Source organism: Podarcis tiliguerta, assembly GCF_965153285.1.
Source record: "Podarcis tiliguerta genome assembly, chromosome: 13".
In the NCBI taxonomy this organism is placed as follows: domain Eukaryota; kingdom Metazoa; phylum Chordata; class Lepidosauria; order Squamata; family Lacertidae; genus Podarcis; species Podarcis tiliguerta.
The window spans coordinates 36986101-37008017 of NC_139546.1; the positions used below are offsets into that span (position 1 = coordinate 36986101).

At 50.0% G+C, this 21917-nt stretch overlaps 2 protein-coding genes across 5 annotated transcripts; one reads left to right on the forward strand and one right to left on the reverse strand.

Moving 5' to 3' along the window:
- Positions 1-5960: 5960 nt before the first annotated feature.
- Positions 5961-15379, reverse strand: LOC310662691 (uncharacterized protein). Of its 3 annotated transcripts, none has more exons than XM_083409662.1 (4): positions 14824-15379; positions 13121-13209; positions 12330-12430; positions 5961-11255 (listed from the first exon to the last, which is right to left on the reverse strand). In XM_083409662.1, the coding sequence occupies exons 2-4, from the start codon at positions 13207-13209 to the stop codon at positions 8821-8823; spliced, it is 2625 nt and encodes an 874-aa protein (XP_083265788.1). In that variant the 5' UTR covers positions 14824-15379; the 3' UTR covers positions 5961-8820. The 3 variants fall into 3 exon arrangements, with proteins under 3 accessions (XP_083265788.1, XP_083265786.1, XP_083265787.1); XM_083409660.1 differs by lacking the exon at positions 14824-15379 and adding an exon at positions 14471-14817; XM_083409661.1 differs by lacking the exon at positions 14824-15379 and adding an exon at positions 14041-14456.
- TBRG1 (transforming growth factor beta regulator 1) lies at positions 13238-20943 on the forward strand. Of its 2 annotated transcripts, none has more exons than XM_083409756.1 (2): positions 13238-14093; positions 19243-20943. In XM_083409756.1, exon 2 carries the CDS (start codon positions 19286-19288, stop codon positions 20306-20308), a length of 1023 nt encoding a protein of 340 aa, XP_083265882.1. In that variant the 5' UTR covers positions 13238-14093; positions 19243-19285; the 3' UTR covers positions 20309-20943. The 2 variants fall into 2 exon arrangements, with proteins under 2 accessions (XP_083265882.1, XP_083265881.1); XM_083409755.1 differs by lacking the exon at positions 13238-14093 and adding an exon at positions 17073-17597.
- Positions 20944-21917: the final 974 nt, after the last annotated feature.

Here is a 21917-nt window from a genome sequence, read left to right on the forward strand (position 1 = left end):
ATCTCTCTATGTATTTCCCTTTGGGTGCAACAAAATTACGGGGAAGAGAAAGGACTTCAAGAAATTAAATTATTTTCCTGTTGCTTCAGTCTTAGATTTCCCTGAAATTATTGAAAAACCAGTCTTTTTTTCCAACCAGATAAATAGGAATACAAGGAGAGCAAACATTTACCAGTAATCTTTCTGGGCCTTTATATTGATTACCTAAATCCACCCTCCCTTGCAAAGGACCCTGGAGCTCCTTTCCACTCGTCTATAGAAATGTCCTATTGCAGAAACCGCAAAAAAGCAATCTCCGAATTGAGTTTTCACACTCCTCCAAATTCAGCTATGTTCCAACCTGACTTTAAAATGAGGAACACATCCAGCATTTGCTCTAAAGTTAAAACTGAAGTCGTGCAGATTTATTGTAAGCATAAGCTTCTCAAATAATGTACCTATTTCTCAAAACCTCTAAATCCCTAAATTCATTTAATTTGAGATGTGGGGACTGAACCAGGGACCTTATGCATGCAAAAGCACATGTCCTATCTAGGTTGACCAGATTACCTGCTTTTACAGGAGGCAGTCCTCTATTTGATGAAGTCCTCCATTTAAAGCAGGGGTCAGCAGCCTTTTTCAGCCCTGGGCCAGTCCACCGTTTCTCAGACCTTGGGGGGGGGGGACTATAATTTTTTTTGGTGGGGGGGAATGAATGAATTCCTTTGCCCCACAAATAACCCGGAGATGCATTTTAAATAAAAGCACACATTCGACTCATGTAAAAAAACGCTGATTCCCAGACTTCCATGGGCCGGATTTAGAAGGCAATTGGGCCACATCCAGCCCCCGGGCCTTAGGTTGCCTACCCCTGATTTAAAGGGACTTTGAAAGTGGTGCCCTGCAGCTGTTTTGGACTACAACTCCCATCAGCTCCAGCCAGCAGGCCCAACAGCAGAGCATCATAGTAGTTGTAGTCCAAAGCGAATGGATTCTTGGCTAGCCCCCAGTTAGCTGCTGGACAGGCAGGCACACGGGTCACCTAGCCAGTCTTCTCCATTATGGTGTTGCCTATTTCTATTTCAATTACAGTGATTAATAGGTAAAGGTAAAGGGACCCCTGATCATTAGGTCCAGTCGTGACCGACTCTGAAGTTGCGGCGCTCATCTCGCTTTACTGGCCAAGGGAGCCGGTGTACAGCTTCCGGGTCATGTGGCCAGCATGACTAAGCTGCTTCTGTTAAACCGGAGCAGTGCATGGAAACGCCATTTACCTTCCTGCCAGAGTGGTACCTATTTATCTACTTGCACTTTGACGTGCTTTCGAACTGCTAGGTGGGCAGGAGCAGGGACCGAGCAACGGGAGCTCATCCTGTTGCGGGGATTCGAACCACCGACCTTGTAATCGGCAAGTCCTAGGCTCTTTGGTTTAACCCACAGTGTCACCCGCGTCCCACACAGTGATTATTAGCATATGCAAATTTCATGTAAATCACTTTCCTCTTCCTGTCTTTGTATGTGTGATGCATTGCCTGTTTTTTGTTTTTGTTTTTGTTTTTTTTGTTTTTGTTTTTTTGAGATGCGCTAAGTGTCCACCCTCCCTCTGCCACCAACCATGGAAAAAAACAGGCAGCAAGAGTTCCATTTCTGTTTGCAGCTCAGCCAGCCGGACCACAGGTTCCCTATCCCTGTCTTAAAGATACAGGGACATCAAAGGCTTCCCTTCCTGGCCTTCTTCTGCTTTTCTTTTTCTTTCCCCCACAGGTCTCCAGACTGTTAATCCATTGCAGAAACAGCGTGGGCTTTGGAAGAGAAATTGCACATAGGAAATCCTTTCACAATCCCAGGACTGCATTTCTCCAAAGTCTCATGAGTCGCAAGCGAGGGTTGCCAGGTTGTTGCTGTTTATGCATTGGGTCTCTGTTCGCTGTACGGCAGGCAGAAAACCAACAGGTGTACGTTTCTGGAGAAGTGTGATTTCCCTGCCCTTGCAAGGCCTCAGCTCTGCAAGTTCTTCCTGTCTGTTGCAAAGGCCCATTTGTGTCTCCTGCCTCTATTCACATCGAGACAAACTTTTTACATGCTCAGAGGCATGTTTCCCTAAAGAATGAATTACAGTGGTACCTCGGGTTACCGATGCTTTCAGCTTACAGACGCTTCAGGTTACAGACTCCGCTAACCCAGAAATAGTATCTCGGGTTAAGAACTTTGCTTCAGGATGAGAACAGAAATTGTGTGGCGGCAGCGGGAGGCCCCATTAGCAAAAGGGTGCCTCAGGTTAAGAGCAGTTTCAGGTTAAGAATGGACCTCCAGAACGAATTAAGTTCTTAACCCGAGTTACCACTGTAATAACGAATGAAGAGAAGTGTTTCTTGCTGTTCTTTCCCATTTTTGTCTTCAGGTTTTTTTATTATAAAAATCTTGCTTGTATATTTATGCACAGAATCATCCCATTTGTACATTTATTTGTATATGCCCCTGTATATTCCTTGGTTATGCTTTGCAGTTAGCAGCTGTGCTATGCTCCAGTATGCTGAAAATGGGTCCTATTTAATTCCTCCTCTGACTTGCACCTCACAGCCTCATTTGTCTGCTAGGGGGAACAATAGCATAGAATCATTGTGGAGTTGGAAGGGGCCCTCAGGGTCATCTAGTCCAACCCCTTGCAATGCAGGAACCTGAGATTCAGTCTCATGCTTTACTGACTGAACTATCCCAGGCTGGGATGCTTTTACATTTAAACATACAATCATGCAACTTAATAAAAATAAACAAATTGTGCTGACAGTGCAGTCCACAAAAAAAGACCCTAAGAACAAATGTTTGGAAACAGCATCTGTGAACTAGAGGAAGTGAAGGAAGGAGGGCAGAAGAGATGGAATCTGTCCCTGTGGGTTGTTCCTTGGTAAGATGGAGGAGATGGCAAATTCACAGTACATTAACATCTTTAGGCACGCTTTATGGAGTCAGGATACAGCAAGGAGGAGGGCAGAAAAGGTGGCAAGCTGCCCTATAATTTTGGGGACCAGCGGGGCCTTCTGGGTTATGGGCAAGGGCCCAGGATCTCTGGTTTCCGTTTGTGGGCCTCCAACAAATTTGCTGCGCCATTTCATTTTGCTGCTAGAAGACATGGCATATTTAAGCTCCCTTCATTTCACCTGTTATTCAGGGAAAGGCTTGCGTTCTGCTTCATCACTAACAAAGCACCCGAAACAGTCACATTTTCAGTCCATTTAAATAAAAAAACACCACATACACACACTTCTGTCTCTCTCTCTCTCACACCCACACCCACACACCCCACTGGATGTTGCTGCATCCCTAAGGTCTTGCTCACAAGCTGCTCTTATGTGACTGTTTTGCTTTTCCCTGCCTGCACAACAGACCCACATTCCGCCACGCCAGATGTTAACCGTTTTGGTGCCATTTTCCCACAAGGAAAAGGAGGTGAAATAGAAAATGGTGCTGACACTGATGCTATCCTAAAAGCGGGGGGGGGGGGGAGAGAAAACAGGGCTGGAGAAGAGTTGGACAGTCTGTAGATGGCTGGCCAGATCGATTCCTATGATTTCATGTTGCAGCTTCCTGGTTTTGAACTCCCACCCCCCACTTTGCAGACTGGTGTTCAGCTTCTGCGGACACAATTTCTGCCTTGCAACAAAGCTGTCAGTCTATAAGGTTCCACCAGACTCTTTCATCTTCTTTGCTCCTGGGGTTGGTTGGGAATCCTTTTGGAACAAGCTCCCATTAAAATAATCTTCATCAACATCTTGGCATTTTCCATAGTCCAGATGGGTGTTTTGACTTTCATTTCCCGTCAGCATAAAATAAAATACTTGGAGACGTCGTCTGCTTTTACCTAGCAGAAACCACAACATTTCCCTGCCATGGGGTGATTTCCAAGTCAAAGTTGTTCCCCTCCCCCTAAACCTTTGAAGCTGTAGAATTTCCACCCACCCATCTATAACAGCTGCAGGAAAGAGACGTATGTTACAGCAAGCAGGAGAATTATGACTCAGAGTCAGGTTTTCGGGTTTGAATTTTAAAGGGCCAATGAAATGTGGGACCCTAGAACTACAGGCCATTTTTCTGTTCCCCAAACCCTATTAAAAAGTCAATTTCATTTTAGATAGATTGTGGGGGGTGGAGGAATGCAGGTTCACCGCTCAAACGACCTTCCTTCCTTTCTATTCATCAAAACTGTGATTTACCAAAAACATATAATAAAACATAAAAAGTATTGATAAAAGAAGTTTAAAACACGTATTGATCAAAAGCAGCATGGAACTTCTACATGTCTGAATAGGCTTGCCTAAACCAAAATGTTTTAAGCCTAGGGCTGTCATATGTCCGGATTTCCCCAGACATTAACAGGATTTCAAAGAAGGAATTGGATGTCTGGGGGGAAATTCTGAAAGGCAGAATCTTAGGCAAGTCACATTTTTTGTAAACAACCTTTGGGGTGTCCTGGTTTTTGAAATATTTAAGCAGGCACTGGAAAGAGTGGAACAAGCATTATGCAGCATGTGTAACAATGCCAGTTGTGCAGGTTGAAGCAATTGAGTGGGCATATATGGGGTTAGGTGATCCTGCAAGTAAAGTGGTCCCAAGCTGTTAAGGGCTTTATATACAACCAGCGCAGATCTCTGAGCAGAGGCATTCTATGCAGGCATGTGCAATCTCACTACCTGTCAGTGATGGTGCTACAGCATTCTCCACTAAGTGCAGCTTAGAATCATAGAATTGGAAGGGACCTCTGAGGGTCATCTAGTCCACCCCCCTGAAATGCTGGAATCTCAACTAAAGGGTCCGTGACAGATGGCCATCCAAACTCTGCTTAAAAACAGGATTGAGTGCAAGGGAAGCCCCCCCCCCCCAGTGCATTGTAGTAACCCAATCACCTGAACTGCTTATCATCATGATATGTACATACATGAAAGTTTCACATGACAACTAAACAGGCCCATACATGCTAACACCTGCCTGTCACACAAGACTGGATCCATGGGCCCACCTTCAGAGTACACTTCCCACATACCCCAGTCTGCAGTTCCTCCAAAAACACTATCCTTGCCCATCATTTTCCCATAGACAGAGGTACTCTGCCTTAAACACCTTTATAGCAGCCATAAATCCAACAGGTGCAGATGCCCTGCTGGAGAAACAGTGATTAGATGGAGAATCAGTTCTGACATTGAGAACAGTTGCCCTCTGGTGGGCAAGGTGAGTTATAGCAGCAACAGAGGGGGCCTTCCTTTACTGCTTGCGTCCCCCCAGAATAGCTGCTGCATTAATTATTGGACAGCGCCATATCCACACTATTTGTTGCATTAAAAAAAACCAAAAACAACTTTTGAGTCAAGTGCTTGCTCACTTTACTGAATATGCATTCATATACCTGTTGAAGACGTAACAATCCCAACCATGACTACTGCTGGCTCTGCTGCATTACTTACTCCATATTTGAATGATGCCCATTTCTCCTGTGGCTGGACTGCATTTCTCCAGTTTGGGAGGAGCTAAAGGGGGAAATAGCCTCTTCTTCCTCCTGCCCACCAGCTGAAATCCGATGATGTCTGGCAGTGTAGAGCAGAATCTTAACTGTTACATCCCTGGCAAGCTGTTGTTAGGTCTGTGGTTCAAACCTGCTTACAACCCAATCTGTATTCACTTAAAACAACATACCCTTATAATCAGGCGGTGTATATGTTGCAATTACACAACAGCAGAAAAAAGGTTTAGAATGAGATTGGCCACTGCATTCAGCTCCCTTCCGTTTCATTCTACCCACGCACCCAAGAACCAAGTTTCTTGTGTGTTTAAAGATACATTTAATCCTGTGGGTGGTGAATCTCAGCAGCGCAAACAGTTGCTGCATAAGATTTATAGCAGCCAGGGACGGTGGGGAGTTCAGTTCTCCTCCTTGCCCTGCCCCATTCCAAGCATCACCAGCAAAACAAATGAAGCAAAAAACAAAGATAAACCATGCACATTTGCATAATTTTATTCAGGTTGCAGAATCCACCTTTTTGCCGTTGCGGAATTTTCGTCACCTTGGAGCAGAATTATTATCGTTTCTTTTTAAATCATCACAGAAGGGCACCCGGATCTGACTACGCCTTTTGTAATCACGGAAGACCATGCGCATACAAGCCAAGTAGCACCCAGCCATTAACGGAAGCATAAAATGGGAGAAGACCCTTTGCTCAGGGGTTGAGCAGAGGCTTCAGCAGATGAGCAGTCCCTGGTATCTCCAGCTTTGAAAATGGACCTAAGGAAGCCGGGCTGGGAAAGGACCAAACAGACCATTTAGTGTAGATGATACTGGCTGGCTAGATGGACCAGTGGTCTGACTTGAGTTTTTCTACAAACACAGAAGCTCAAAATGTTATTTTGTGCCTTAGCCCAGACCAGAGGTGGAGAACCTGTTGCCTTCCAGATGATACTGTACTCCAGCTCCCATCAGCCCCAGCCAGCATGGCCAATGGCTACAATGATGGGAACTGTAGTCTCACAAAATCTGGAAGGCCACAGGCTCCCTACTTCTGCCACAGCCTAGCCCTTCAGCACCCATACAAGACACGACCTCCTAGTCACACATGCACACTGGGCACCCACAACGTTGCGTGGAACCCGGCACACCTGCATTGAACACTGCGGGGCTCATTTCTGAATAAACATGTGAATTGCAATGGGGTGTCACCGATGTCCTCTCTCTCCTGTCTTTTATGATAGGTATATCACTATGACAAATATTAGCATTTCCATCTAACTTCATTTCTAAGAAACTTTCCACCCTGTTAATAAAAAATAAATGAATCTCAGAGGGGATTCGTTTGGGCTTTTTTTGGGGGGGGGGTCATTAAAAGGGAGTTCCACTTGTGGGAAAGATTCCTTTTGACTAAAGCCCATTAGTTTTTAATAAGGGGCGTGGGAGTTGATACTCAGCACAATGCATTCATATATATATATATATATATATATATATATATATATATATATATTCCAAAGAACACTTTTAAAACTCTTGTCCAGGAAGAATTTTCTTTCCCTACCCCGTCTCCAATATCCTGAACCAGATGAATCCCTCCCCAAACAGCAGTTTCTTTTAAAGGCAATAAAGAAAATATGCCACGCATCAGCCTCATTCATTTCCTCCACAACCCCCTGTTCAAGATGTGAGTCGAATGCAATAGTTCCATTCAGCCTGAGAGGAACAGAAAGTAAAGAAACTAAGAGGTGACGACGTTTTGCCCCTTTGTGGGAAGAGATTTGCTTTTCCTGTTTGTTTAAACATCATGCAAACTAGCTATATTTACACTTTCCTTCCTTCCTTTCACTCGTTGCCCTTAATGGTTTAGACCAGGAATGGGGGAGCTCACAGCCCTCTCAGTATGTTGCTGGACTACAACTCCCATCATCCCTGACAGCTATGTCCCCCGGGGCTGTGGGGAGCTGGACTCCAGCAACATCCGCAAGGCCACAGGTTTCCCATTGCTGGCATGAATCTTGCTTCCTCAGCTGGACCGGTGGCTCACACAAAATGGCCGCCGGATGTCATTTAACGACTGATCCCTCTTCACAGGGAATTCTGTAGCTCTTTGAAGGGTACAGGGGTTTCCAAACAGCCCTCGGCACCCTTCACAAACTGCAGCTCCCAGAATCCTTTGAGGGAAGCCATGACTGTTTAAAGTGGTATCAGGGTACTTTAAGTGTATGGTGTGAATGTGACCTCAGAATAGAGAGGACAATGATGTGAGGACAGAAATGCCAGGCCGTCCTCTTCCAAAAAAGCTTCCATGAGGGCAGAAATGCTCCCACTCGCCCAGAGACCTGGGCCACAAAGCTGTTTTTAGTAACTTTGAGGGGGGAAACAGCCCAAACCATCTCACAGGACAACAGGGAAGATAAAAGGGCAGTAACTAACGCCCAAAAGACCTGCCCTGAGTTTCTTGGAGGGACAGCAGAATAAATGTAACAGAAAAATAAACAAATTTTCTCAAATGTTTTCCCAATTTTACAAAATATAGTTTTGACTATCACTGCCCCCGCTCCTCTCAACAAGCTCATGCTGTCCAAGAACAGAAGACCATGCTACATTTAACAGGCTCCTGCTGGAAACAAAGTAAGACCTGAAGCCCTGAGTTCAAGTTCAGAGGACAATGGCCAGCTTCAATGTCTGTCACTTCTCCGTTGGGGTCTCCTTAACATCTGGGAAACAAGACTGGCTCAAGGATGAAGTTGAGGACTTGCTGGTTAGAATTTCAGGCTTTGAAATGGGAGTCTCACACAGGCTAAATATAAAGTTTCAGGTGTTACATAATTCGGTCAGGGACTGAATTCAGATCGCTGAAATTTAAAGATAAGAATCAGAAGTCTGAAATTAGAAATTAGAAAATTAACCAGGGCATGACGACAAAGATTAGCGATGCTCAGAGAACGAGACAGGAATCTACGAGGTTCCCAGAAACAGCATGAAGATCATTTTAGATTTTAGAGAAGGGGGAGGGAATTGAAGTTGCGAGGCCATCAGTTTGCAAAGGGTGATTCCGTCAGCACCGTTAGAGCTTCAAAATCCTCTAATTTCCTGTTTGCGTGAAGGCCAGGCCTCAGAGTCAGGAAGCAGAAGGCTATAGTCAGGGTCAGACTGAAGGGGCAAAGTTTAAGACGAAAGGTCAGGATCAGGGCACAGCCCAAGTCCACTGGTCTGTATTCTTAGAAAGAGATCTCCTGTTTAGATGTAGGAAACAGAGACCAAGAAAGGGAGGTCCGTTGGTGCTTGGAGAAGGCCAAATATGGGGGAAGGACTTCCTGCTTTCCCCCCTCCCCTCCCTCACAGGGTCAGGGAGCAAGGTGAGTACGCTGGTGTTTGGAGAAAGCGGAGCTCCACCGGAACGACTTCCCGCAGGCGCCACAGACATATGGGCGGGTGCCGGCGTGCTGGTGTTGGTGCTCAGCCAGGTTGCCACGCTGCCGGAAACTCTTGCCGCAGACGGGGCAGCGGTACGGCCTCTCAGCTGTATGAACTCTCCGGTGCTTGACCAGGTGCGAGTTCTGGGTGAAGGATTTGCCGCAGGAGGCGCAGGCGTAGGGCCTCTCGCCGGTGTGCGTCCGCTGGTGCTGGATGAGGTTGGAGCTCTGCCGGAAGCCCTTGCCGCACTCGGTGCACCGGAAAGGGCGGGCGCCCGTGTGCGTGGCCTGGTGCTTGGCTAGGTAGGACCCCAGGGCAAAAGCCTTGCCGCAGATGGCGCAGCAATGCGCCTTGCCCGGGGCGTGCGTGCGGCGGTGCTCCGCCAAGTTGGAGCTTTGGCTAAAGATTTTGCCGCAGTCGGGGCACTTGAACGGCTTCTCGCCGGTGTGCGTCACCTGGTGGCGCAGGAGCTTTGAGCTCTGCGCAAAGCCCTTGCCGCAATCGGGGCATTTGTAGGGGCGCTCCGCCGGGTGGCAGCTGCGGCAGTGCTCGGTGAGTCGGCAGTGCCACATGAAGGTCTCGCCGCACTGAGGACACCGGGCCGGAGGGTCGCGTTGGTGCTGCCGCAGCCCCGAAAGCAACACAAAGCCCTTGCCGCACGCCGGGCACCGGAAAGGCCTCTCCTCGCCCAAGTGGCGACGCTGGTGCCTCCCCAGCTTGCCGCTGTCTGGAAAACGTTCGCCGCACGTCGGGCAGCGGTAGGCATCGTCGTCTGACATGTGGGTGCGCTCGTGCGCCGCCAGCGTAGCAAACAGCGCAAAGGACTTGCCGCACACGCCGCAGGAGTACAGCTTGTCTAAGGCAGCCTCTGTCGTGTGGCTCAGCTGGTGCATGGCAAGCTCTGAGTCACTAGGAAACGTTTCGCCACACTGGTGGCAGGAGTGGGATCTTCCATCCGCCCCATGGCTCACTTTATGCGCCAGGAGATCACTGCTGTCCGGGAAGCAAGTGCTGCAGATGGTACATTTATAAGGCTTCTCTTCTGCCTCCTCATCTCCTTTGCCAGCATGACTCACTTGGTGAAGGGCCAACTCATCGCGGTCAAGGAAGGTTTTCCCACACTGGGGGCAGGGAAACGATTCCACATCCAGGTGGGTTGTCTGGTGTGCGGCCAAAGCAGTGGCCTCAGCAAAGTGGGCCCCACACTCCGGACACTCAAAAGGATTCTGCTTCCCATTGTGGGTGCTGTGGGGCTCCTCCAAGTCAGAGTTATCAGGGAAGTTCTCTCCTCCTAGGTGGCAGAAGTGGGATAACTCTCCAAGGTGTAGTCTCTGATGTATCTGGAGGGCAGAGTTTTCAGAGAAGCAAGCATAACAGTCAGAGCATTTGTGTGGCTTCTCTTCCACACTGTGACTTGCCACGTGGGCGCCTAGTTCTGACTGGTCAGGGAAGGTTTCTCCACACTGATGGCAGCAGTGCGCAACTTCACTCAGATGGATCCTTTGATGCTGAGTCAGCTCAGAACTCTGCCCAAAGCCTTCCCCACACTCAGAGCACATAAAGGTTTTCTCTTCCTCCTCCTCTGCACGGTCATTTTGCTGCCCACCTGCATCTGAGCCCTCAAGCGAAGCATATTCATTTTGCTGCCTGCCCAGATCTGCGGCTGGCAGCGGAGTAGGGCAGGGCACTTCTGCAGCGGCATTCCCCCAGCCACTGCCGTTGGCGCGATGGTTGCGCACGTGCTTGGCCAGGTCAGAGCTGACGCCGAAGCAGCGGCCGCATTCCCTGCACAGGTAGGGCTTTTCGCCGGTGTGGGTCCGCCGGTGAGTGACGAGGGTGGACTTGCGCCCGAACCGCTTCCCGCAGTCGGGACAGGCGTGGGGGCGCTCGCCTGAGTGCGTGCGCAAGTGGTGCGCCAGGGTGGAGCTCTGTGAGAAACGGGCTCCGCACTGGTGGCACCGGAAAGGCTTCTCCCCCGTGTGCACCCGCTGGTGCTCCGCGAGTGTAGAGCCCCGGGCGAAGCGCTTCCCGCACTCGCCGCAGGCGTGGGGGCGGCGCCCGCCGTGCGCCTTGAGGTGCTCCGCCAGTGAGGAGCTCCAGCTGAAGCCGCGGCCGCATTCGGGGCACCGGAACGGGCGCTCCCCGGTGTGGATCCTCTGGTGCTTCACCAGGTTTGAGCTCTGGGCAAAGCCCTTGCCACACTCCGAGCAGCGGAACGGCCGAGGGTCTATGGTGACAGAGGCCTCCGCATCCTTCTCTCCTGTTGCTGATTGGCCCCAGTCCCAGCTCTCCAGGCAAGTGGAGGCTCCTTGCTCCTCAGCACCTTCCACCACTTCCTCCTCTTCCTCACTTGGTGTGTCAGAACCTGGTGGGAGAAAGGAAGATCGTGAAGAAGTGCTGTGCTGGATCAGGCCTATTGTCACAGGAGCGTGTAGGCAAGTGAGGCTACAGGGAACCAGGCAAAGGGGGCTTCTCAGTAGTGGCACGCTCCCTGTGGAACGCCTTCCCTTCAGGTGTCAAGGAAATAAATCTGATTTTTAGAAGACACCTGAAGGCAGCCCTGTTTAGCGAAGTTTTTAATGTATGCTGTTTCATTGTGTTTTTAATACTCTGTTGGGAGCCACCCAGAGTGGCTGGGGAAACCCAGTCAGATGGACGGGGTATAAACAAATTGTTGTTGTTGTTACACAGTTCAAAGTTGGAGTTAATTCTTTATTAGCAAAAACACGACCCTCACAGACTTGGCTGAGTGTCAGGTCTAATGGGGACAGCCAGTGGCGGAGGAAGAGGAGTGCGGGGGGGAGCGCACCGCCCCCAGCAGTGCGATCCCGGTGGGGTGCCATCGCAGCTGCCCCCCTGCCCACGCTGGGTGCCACGCCCCCGCAGGCAGCATGCCACGCCCCCAGAACGTGTGCCAGCCCTGCACCCGCCTGCTCTCTGCCCCCCCCCCCCAGTGCTGGAGCATGAATCTCCGCCACTGGGGACAGCAACTCATCTCCCACCCTATGGGAGGGGCTTTGTCTCCATGGAGCAGTTGCTGAGACTGAAGATCCCTGCCTCCCCGTAGCTTCCTATGTTCCCTCCTCACCAGGTCTTTTTTCTAGCAATCAGAAACTGTGCCTGCATGCAGCCAACCTCTCCTCTGCCCTTTTCATGCCTCGTCTGGTTCTGGGAGACCAGCGGACAGCTGCATATTCCTGCACTGCAGGGGGTTTTGAACTAGGCAATCCTCAGGGTTCCTTCCAACTCTACAGCTTTATGATGCTGTGAAAATCAAGCATATAACAAAATCATCGCAGGCCTAAGACCAACCAGCCCAAAGTCACCCCTGTGAGCATCCTGGTCATGTGGGGATGTAGAGCTTGGTTTCCCCAAAGTCCAAAGCTCTAACCACTAGACCGCATTGTCCCCTCCGTGCAAGCAAGCCATTGCTCCTTACCTGCATTGACCACTGTCAGCTCCTGCCTCTCTCCTGGCTCTGGCAGCTGCATCTCCTCCCCGTGCTCCATCCAGGGGAAATGTGGTTTGACGACTGCGAACCTAAAGGACAAGCCATTTAGACAGGGCAACCTTACAGAACCTTCCTCACACAAATCTCACATGCCCATTAAAAACAAATAAAAATCCAAGGGTTGGGGTGGCCCAAAAGTCCTTTAGTTTTTTTCACAAAGTGGATGTTCACACTGAAATGTGGGTTCCCTGAGCCTGTGAATCAAAGACCTACATTGACCAGAAGAACACTGGTCATTTTCTCCTAAGTGACTCTCCTTTCTGTATTGCACAAATGATGCCTAGGTCAACCACACCAAACACTGCAATGGGCAGGCGAGGCCTTAGTGGTGGTGTCTTCACAGGGCCCTGCCTGGTTGATGGTGGCCCATGACGGAGCCTTTTCGGTGGTGGCCCCATGTTTGTGGAATGAGGGGAGGTGCCCAGGGAATTGGGAGAGGCCAATCTTCCTTGGGCACGCAGTTCTACAACCACCACCACCTGCCAAGACCAGAATTATTGCAAAAGTGCCACATCGAAGTCTCAAGCGCCACATGGACATCAGAGCATATGCAACCCCAGGACTGTTACGTGTCACACAGCCTGGTCTTGCACATGTTTCCCCAGAAGAAAGACCCAGCTGAGTTCACTCACTCCCAGATAAATGGGCAAAGAATTGAGCAGCCCTCATGGGGTTTATAAAGGTAAGGAAAGGAAAAGGAGAAAGAAAGCGGATTGTACTTTGGGACGCTGGGATCGTCCTCCTCCAGAGGAAAGGGTCCATTGTTTTCAGCATCCACTGGGAAGCCTGGGTAGGGTACCGATTCCATCTGCATGGGAGAGAAGAGAGTGTCAGTAGATGAGGACAAAGCTGGGTGAGGCTCCCACACTACTAGCTCTGGCCTGGATAAAGATTTTGCCAGATAAGGTAGTAAAGGTGTAGAGGTCTGGTGCTATTGGGCTGTAGAAGCAGCATCCCTCTCTCCCTCTCTGACACTTACAGGCACAGGGATGAGAGAGGAAAGGGCAAGCCAGCAGGAAGACATTTAGCACCCACACCATAACTTTAAAGCAGCCTTATACCACTGTTAAGAGTCACAGCTTCTCCCACAAAAAATCCTGGGAATTGTAGCTTGGCATAAAGGCGAATCAGAGCTCACCCTTCAGGGTTGTTGTGAGAATGACGCATGTATGCAGAGGGTAAGATAAAACAATGTAAATCACACCTAGTAAAAAACAAGTCTCCAAGTTAGACTCTTTGTCATACCAAGGCCACTCATGCACCATACCTTGAAACTACTCTTGTATCACTCTTTTTTGGGCTCCCACCCCCCCAAAAAAAAGAATCATGGGAACTGTAGTTTGTCAAGGCTGCTGGCCCCGCAGAACTACATGTTCCAGCACCCTCGACAAACTACAGTTCCCAGGATTCTCCAGGACTGTTAAGGTGGTATTGGAGTGTTGTGAATGTATGGCGTGACCCAGGGGAAATCTTGTGGCGGAACCGAAGCTGGGAAGGAAAACTGAGCCCGCTTAGGTTTACGGTGCCACGCGCATGCCCCAGGGACACGCACATCCCGCAGGTCCGCTCGGGGCCTAAAGGGAGCGGCCCCCTCTCTGCAAAGGATCGCGCTTGGGAAGGATCGGGGCGACATGCTTACACCTTCCTCTTCGCACCTCGGAACCGCAGGTCCTTCCCTACAGGAATCTCGAGGTCTCCGTAGCCTCCTTGTACCTCCCAAATTCTTGCTTTTTGCTGGGCTCCCTCATCTCCGCATGCCGGGGCAGAGGGAGCGCGCTCTCCATAAACCCAACATCTCGCAGCCCCGGCCAGAGCGCACAAGCGCAGCAGCTTCGGGGCGCGCCTTCCGCGAGGGCCCCTTTGCCCGATGCCCGGGCCTGGAGACCTGAGCCTCGTTTCCAGGCCCCCACCCCCTTGCCAGGATCTTTGTCCCTTCTCCCGCTCCCGGGGCAGCGTACGGCCTGGCCTTCTCCAAGGTCCCTTGGTACTGTGCGCAGCCGGGTGCCGTCCGGCGAAGGCTCCCCCTTTCCTCCCCAGCCCCTCGCCCGCCCTGCGCTGCCACCCCTTACCGTCTCCATAGCCCCCCTGCACGGCTCGCAGCACGCGAGGGGTTAAGCCCGGCAGACAATGCACCACCGCCAGGCCCAGCTCCGCCTCCTCCTGCCCGCCTGGCCCTCCCGCTTGGCTCCGCTCCCCCCTTCCCTTCTCCGGCGCACCAGGAGCACTAGCAGCCAGTAGAGACCGGAGATCTCGCGTGTGCCGCCTTCCGACCTCCCCCCACATCTCCCCCCAGGCAGGGACGAGAGCTGATGGGGGGGGGGGCGGTTGTCAGGGGCTGGAATCACACTCGCCGCCCCAAACCCCATGGCAAAAGCCGAAGGGCTCCGTGGATGAGTCGTGGCGCGCCTTGTAGTAAAATGACCTTGGGTAATTCATTTCTTCACCCACGCGTTGTCAGCCAGCCAGCCTGGCTGGATCAGATTATGTCTGTAGGGCAGAAATACTGTTTCATTAGTCCCACGAGAATAGAGGACAACGGGGGGAAACCAACTTGGCATTCCCCAGTGGGGAAAGTGTTAGAAAAATAAATTGCCCCGAAGACACTGTGTATTAGGAAAGGAGTGCCAATTGCTTAATAGGCGCCACCCCGAATATGCTTTCGTATGCTTTCAGTGACAGCAAGGACATAGTGCCCACAAAGGATGTGAAGTCAAGGCGGAATTGTCTTTGAACACGTGCAGAGGCCCTAAGCAATCTTTTAAAAATTTAATTCCGGAATTTACTTCCACACGGTGTTCTGAAGGGCATTAGCTTAGGTGGTTTACACGCACTCAGAAGTCTCACGGTCCGCTTTACCTGTCTAACATTGGATGTCAAATATCAGATACCATCAGATGTCGCTGAAAGTCAGTGTTAGGATGTAGGAAAAAATGGTAACATATCTGGCACGAAATTTAGAAGGAGAGGATTTTGAGGTGGATTTGGGCGGCCATTTTTTGCCTTCTTTGCCTCAGTCTTCTCCGATAAAGAAAACAATGCCCGACCTGAAGAATTTGGAGGAAATGATTCAGCAGAGGAAACACAGCCCAGAATAACTAAGGAGATAGTACAAGAATACTTGGCTAGTTTAGATGTATTCAAGTCTCCAGGGCCAGATGAACTGCATCCAAGAGTATTAAAAGAACTGGCAGATGTGATCTCAGAACCACTGGCAATCATCTTTGAGAATTCCTGGAGAACAGGCGAAGTCCCGGCAGACTGGAGGAGGGCAAATGTTGTCCCTATTTTCAAAAAGGGGAAAAGAGAGGACCCAAATAATTACCGCCCAGTCAGTCTAACATCAATACCAGGGAAGATTCTGGAGCAGATCATTAAGCAAACAATCTGTGAGCACCTAGAAAGGAATGCTGTGATCACCAATAGTCAGCATGGATTTCTGAAAAATAAGTCATGTCAGACTAACCTGATCTCATTTTTTGACAGAATTACAAGCCTGGTAGATGAAGGGAACGCAGTGGATGTAGTCTACCTTGATTTCAGCAAGGCATTTGACAAGGTGCCCCATGATATTCTTGTAAAGAAGCTGGTAAAATGCGGTCTTGACTATGCTACCACTCAGTGGATTTGTAACTGGCTGACTGACCGGACCCAAAGGGTGCTCATCAATGGTTCCTCTTCATCCTGGAGAAGAGTGACTAGTGGGGTGCCACAGGGTTCTGTCTTGGGCCCGGTCTTATTCAACATCTTTATCAACGACTTGGATGATGGACTCAAGGGCATCCTGATCAAATTTGCAGATGACACCAAACTGGGAGGGGTGGCTAACACCCCAGAAGACAGGATCACACTTGAAAATGACCTTGACAGATTAGAGAACTGGGCCAAAACAAAGAAGATGAATTTTAACAGGGAGAAATGTAAAGTATTGCACTTGGGCAAAAAAAACGAGAGGCACAAATACAAGATGGGTGACACCTGGCTTGAGAGCAGTACATGTGAAAAGGATCTAGGAGTCTTGGTTGACCACAAACTTAACATGAGCCAACAGTGTGACGCGGCAGCTAAAAAAGCCAATGCAATTCTGGGCTGCATCAATAGGAGTATAGCATCTAGATCAAGGGAAGTTATAGTGCCACTGTATTCTGCTCTGGTCAGACCTCACCTGGAGTACTGTGTCCAGTTCTGGGCACCACAGTTCAAGAAGGACACTGACAAACTAGAACGTGTACAGAGGAGGGCAACCAAAATGGTCAAAGGCCTGGAAACAATGCCTTATGAGGATCGGCTAAGGGAGCTGGGCATGTTTAGCCTGGAGAAGAGGAGGTTAAGGGGTGATATGATAGCCATGTTCAAATATATAAAAGGATGTCACATAGAGGAGGGAGAAAGGTTGTTTTCTGCTGCTCCAGAGAAGCGGACACGGAGCAATGGATACAAACTACAAGAAAGAAGATTCCACCTAAACATTAGGAAGAACTTCCTGACAGTAAGAGCTGTTCGACAGTGGAATTTGCTGCCAAGGAGTGTGGTGGAGTCTCCTTCTTTGGAGGTCTTTAAGCAGAGGCTTGACAACCATATGTCAGGAGTGCTCTGATGGTGTTTCCTGCTTGGCAGGGGGTTGGACTCGATGACCCTTGTGGTCTCTTCCAACTCTATGATTCTATGATTTCTCCCCAGCTCTGGTGACATTTAACATGAAACAAGGCAGTGTTTGTTAGCATGTTGCACACCTCATAGGGCAAAAATGGAAAAGTGCATCAGGCCATTGGTCCATCTCGCTCAATACTGTCTACACGGATTGCGGGAGCTCTCCAGGGTTTCAGGCAGGGGCCTCTCCCAGCAGTACCTGAGATGCCAGGACTTGAACCTGGTACCACCCGCCTTGGTAAATAAGACTCCCCACTTCCTTCTCAGCCGGAATTCTGGCTTCCCTCCCTAACCCCTTCCGAGAATCCAGGTGCAGATTTTGTCTCCTGATGGGGCTCCATTTAACAGGCGTAGGGATATGGCTTTTCTCCGGCCTAGAGAGACAGCGATGCAGCAGCAGCGCAGGGCTGGCTCCCACTCCGCAGAGGGAGCAGGAGGTGCGCCGGAGGCAACGAGGAGGGCTTTTCGCATTGTGACCAGCATCGCTCAGGACTTTTCAGTCCACATTCTGACACTGTTACCCCGCTGATGCCCCGCCCGAAGCAAAAGGTTGGCGACTCCCCCCGCCCCTTCCTGATTGGAAACCAGGCTGTCCTTTTGTCCAGGGAGGAAAGGGTTACACAGGCGGGGCGCGCGGCGCAGGGAAGCTTCCGGTCCCCGCCAGAGCTTCCGGGAGAGGAAAGGGAGCAGCCGCAGCAGCAGCAACATTTAGGTGAGAAGCTTGGGGGGCTGCAAATGAAAGAGGGGAATAGGAGGGGGGATTCCGTGGCCGAGCATCGATTGTTTGCAGGCAGTTGCATCATTTGCAGCGGCTTCCTTGGTAAAAGCGCTGCATGTGTCGCACCGACCCCCAAATTCAGCATAAGTTGCAAGCATAAGTTGCTTTAGGCTTTCATCTGGCTGGCCGCTGTGAGAGCAGGGATGGTAGGCGACTAAGTTTTGCTCAGGAGTAGGCCTGTTGAAATGAACGGGCCCTAGCTTCGTCATGCCCATTACTTTCACTGGGTCTGCCTTGAGTAAAACTTAGGCGACAGATCCGCACCATACGTTTAAAGCATGCGGCATCTCAAAAAAACAAACCCGGGAGTTGTAGTTTTACCCTTGCAAAGCTGCAGTTCCCAGCACCCTTAACTCCGGGGATTCTTAGGGGTGGGAGCCATGAGCTGTAAACGTGTGTTGCATGTGCTTTACATGTATGATGTGTGTATAGGACGAATACCTTCCATGATGCTAGACTAGATGGGCCATTTGCCTGATCTGTCGTGATCCTACTGCCAGTACATTTCACTGAGTCACCCTGAGTTCTTGTTGTTTTTACCACCCTTCATCTGAGGATCACAGGGCAGTATGGTCTAATATGGAACAGGGATGTGGGAAAACACATATCCACACTATATATCAGGATTGGGAAACCTGTAGCTCTCCAGATATTGCACTCCAGTTCCCTTCAGCCCTCAGCCAATGTGATCAATGGCCAGAGATTATGGTTACAGTTCAGCAACCTCTGGAGGTTCCCCATCCTTGCTATACATAATTTTATAAACTGCTATCAAAGCTTTCTAAATTCTTTGGCTACGGCTTCCTCATTCCACTTCCTTTCCAGAGAGGAGCTTTGCTAAGTACTCCTAGTTTTATGGAGGTTGTGTTTAATATTTTCTGTTACTCCAGTTTACTCCACTGCTACAGAACTGCCTGCCCTTTGTTTGATGCTTTTAATATCTAAAATAAGAAACCGGGCAGGAAGTCATGCCTTTTAAAATCCCATAATATTTTACCGCCACTGGAGGGAAATGGTAGCAAAATGGGGTGGAAATGTCAGAATGGAAAACTCGTGCAATTTCCTTGTAGGAGATTCTTTGAACAGATGCTGCTAAGAACCCATAGTGAGCCTTCAGCATCATGTGCAGGTGAAGATCCAGTTAGAGAGAAAAAAAGATCCTATGTACTTTTGAGCATAATTTCAGGCACCCCTGAAGGTACAAAAATATTCTAGTGCCTGGGTTTAGGGATAGCAGTACACCCAAGGAGTATACTGTTCATCTGAATGTGTATCTGAGCCTTTTTAGCATTATGAAAGATGGTTATTCACTCTGATCCTGGGAATAATATTGAGCTGGAAATGTTTGTATGATTTTTGTGTGTGTTTGTGTGTGTTAATATTGGAATTGCCTCCTGAATCTTTTCTCCCCCCCAGCTTCTCTCTGCTCAAGCGAGCCCCCTTCCATCCTGCCCTTGCCATGAAGAAAACCCTACGCAAAAACCAAGGCGAGCGTTACCGCCTGAAATTCCGGCGCCTGCGCCGTGCGGCCAAAGTGCTGGTTTACGAGAATGCAGCTCTGTGCGACGAGATTGCCAGGCTCGAGGCAAAATACCTGCGTGTCCGGGAAGAGCGCCGGTTCCTGCTCGCTCGCCTGTTGCAAGCTCAAGCCCTGGCGGAAGACGAGCCTCCTCTGCCGGCCGTCGCTTCCGCTTCGCAGCCCTCGCCGGATGAGCCGGCTGCCCGCAAACCCCGCCGAGAACGCAAAGGCAAAGAGAACGGCCGGGCCTCCAAGCGCAGGGCGGCCCCCGATCTCAGCGTCCGCCGGCTGGTTCCGCCGCTTCCCTTGGATCCTTCCGGGCGGCCGGTTTTACCCATTGCGTTGGGCCCACTGACCGTCTACAGCTTGGGGGAAATTGTTCCCGACCGCCCAGGCTTCCACACGGAGACGGCCATCTATCCCGTCGGTTACTGCAGCACCAGGATCTTCGCCAGCACCCGCAGGCCAGTCCACCGCTGCCTCTACACCTGCCAGATCAAGGACGGCGGTGGCGGGCCACACTTTGAGATTGCCCCTGAGGACGAGCCGGGCTGCGTGGTCGCTGGCTCCACTCCCGACGCCTGCCACGCTCAGCTTCTGGAGGCTGTGGGAGCAGCGCAGCTTGAGCCAGCAGGGGCTGAGTTCTTTGGCCTCTCCCACCCAGCCATTCAGCACCTCATCCAGAGCTGCCCAGGAGCTCGCAAGTGCACCGGGTACCGCTGGCTGCGCTTTGAGGTGTGTCGCCAAGCGGATGGCCCCCCTCCTGAGGGGTTGCCCTCAGGAAACCCTGGGACTGACTATGAGGCTTTCCAAAGCCAAGGCCTGGCTGGGCCTGTGGGCCTGGACTTCCCCACCGCCACCCCTTCCCCACCGAGCGGCAACGGATATGCAGAACTTTTTCTGCCCTGCGCTCCCTCAGGAGGCTCCCCCATCCCCCAAAGCCCAGAGAGTGACACTGACTGAATTGGGCCGGAGGCCACAGGCCAGAGCCGTCCATTATTCCACCTGAATTTTCTAGTAGCTGCAACTGCGCAGATGTCATAAACTGCTAGTTCTATACAAGCTGGTGCTGTCTCTTTTATTCTTCATGGGCATCAGTTTGCATGGAGACACCCTAACAGGGGTAGCCAATGTGGTGCCCTGCAGATGAGGTTGGACTACATTGGCCTGAGTTAGTATGGCCAATGATCAGGCATGATGGGAATTGCAGTCTTAACAGCACCTGGAGGGCACCGTGTTGTCTATTTCTCCCCTGGAGTAGCCATGTATTTACATTCACACACACTATTGAAATAAGTACTTCAAATGATTGCTTGTCAATTTTCTTCTTTCGGTGTTTCTACTTTAATGAAAATCACCGTCTCTAATGGTTGGGGGTTTCCTTGGGTCGAGCTGGAGCAGAATTAGGCCAATATTGGCAGAATCATGTGGGCATGCTTAACTCTCTACAAAGAGACATCTGCATTGGAGGAGGAGCTGATGGTGACTGAACAAAGCATTGTGACACGTTCTTCTACTTTCTTGGGCCTGTATGATAAGAGGCTTGTGTACAGGACTCATCAGTGAAATCTGTTAGTAATAAAGCTTTTGAAATTTTGCCCCTGCCTGCAGGAATCTTTGAGATCAGGTATGTAAGAACACAGTTCCATTAAAGGATTCTCTCTTGTGGACTTCTTGGCCTCCACAATCTCCCAGTTTTGGTCAGATTTTGGTAATAGTTGGGAGGGCTGGCTCTTTTCAGGGTAGGAAGCTGTGGGTGGTGTCTTAATGGTACCTACTATATAAAAAACAAAAACCAGTTTCAGACTAAAATGACTGACACAGCTTCTGCCAAAAAACAAACAACCACTGCCATCCTGAACCAGAGCACATATATGTTCCCACTATTTGTAGTAGTTCCCACTATTTTTTGTAGTTTTGCAGGTGTACTGGGAATTCTGTAGATTCTTCACAAAATGACAGTGTATAGCATAGAGCTAGCGTGTAAAAGCCACAGTACATAAACACGGAGAGACTAAAAGGACAGGTACTTGGAAAGAGACGAAGGAGTTAAATTTCACATAGTGAGGCACTGGTAGATGTCCAGTGAAATCCACACTCTCACATACACCCAATGCAGGGACAGGGAGATGCTTAAAATGCAGGCATCCACCTGTTAATATCACACATTCATATGCACAGCCACCAAACAAATACCAAAAGGGCAGCAGCCTCATGTGCAGAGAGTAATCCACACCACCTCTCTCATGCAGCTACAAAGGCAGGTAGGTGCTCAATTTACACACATCAACAAGGGAACACTCGGCAACATACACAAATAGCTTTGAAGACGTGTACTAGCTGCCAACGTACTCCAAAACATTTGCTCTCTAGCATTCACTGAAGGAAGTGTAGAGAGAGTGCATTCAGGAACATACAGTGGTGCCTCGCAAGACGAAATTAATTCGTTCTGCGAGTTTTTTCGTTCTACGAGTTTTTTCGTCTTGCGAAGCACCGCTGTGTATTGACGGTTTCCCATAGGAATGCATTGGCAGCTTAAAAAAAAAAGGCACAAGACGTTCCGTCTTGCGAA

What these genes read in the sequence shown, in the direction of transcription:
- LOC310662691 (XM_083409660.1), bottom strand. An exon ending in GACGATCCCAGCGTCCCAAA is followed by an intron (nt 12,431 to 13,120) that starts GTACAATCCGCT and finishes CTTGTCCTTTAG; the next exon opens with GTTCGCAGTCGTCAAACCAC. An exon ending in GCTGACAGTGGTCAATGCAG is followed by an intron (nt 11,256 to 12,329) that starts GTAAGGAGCAAT and finishes TTCTCCCACCAG; the next exon opens with GTTCTGACACACCAAGTGAG.
- TBRG1 (XM_083409756.1), top strand. Translation starts at nt 19,286, where the DNA reads ATGAAGAAAACCCTACGCAAAAACCAAGGCGAGCGTTACCGCCTGAAA.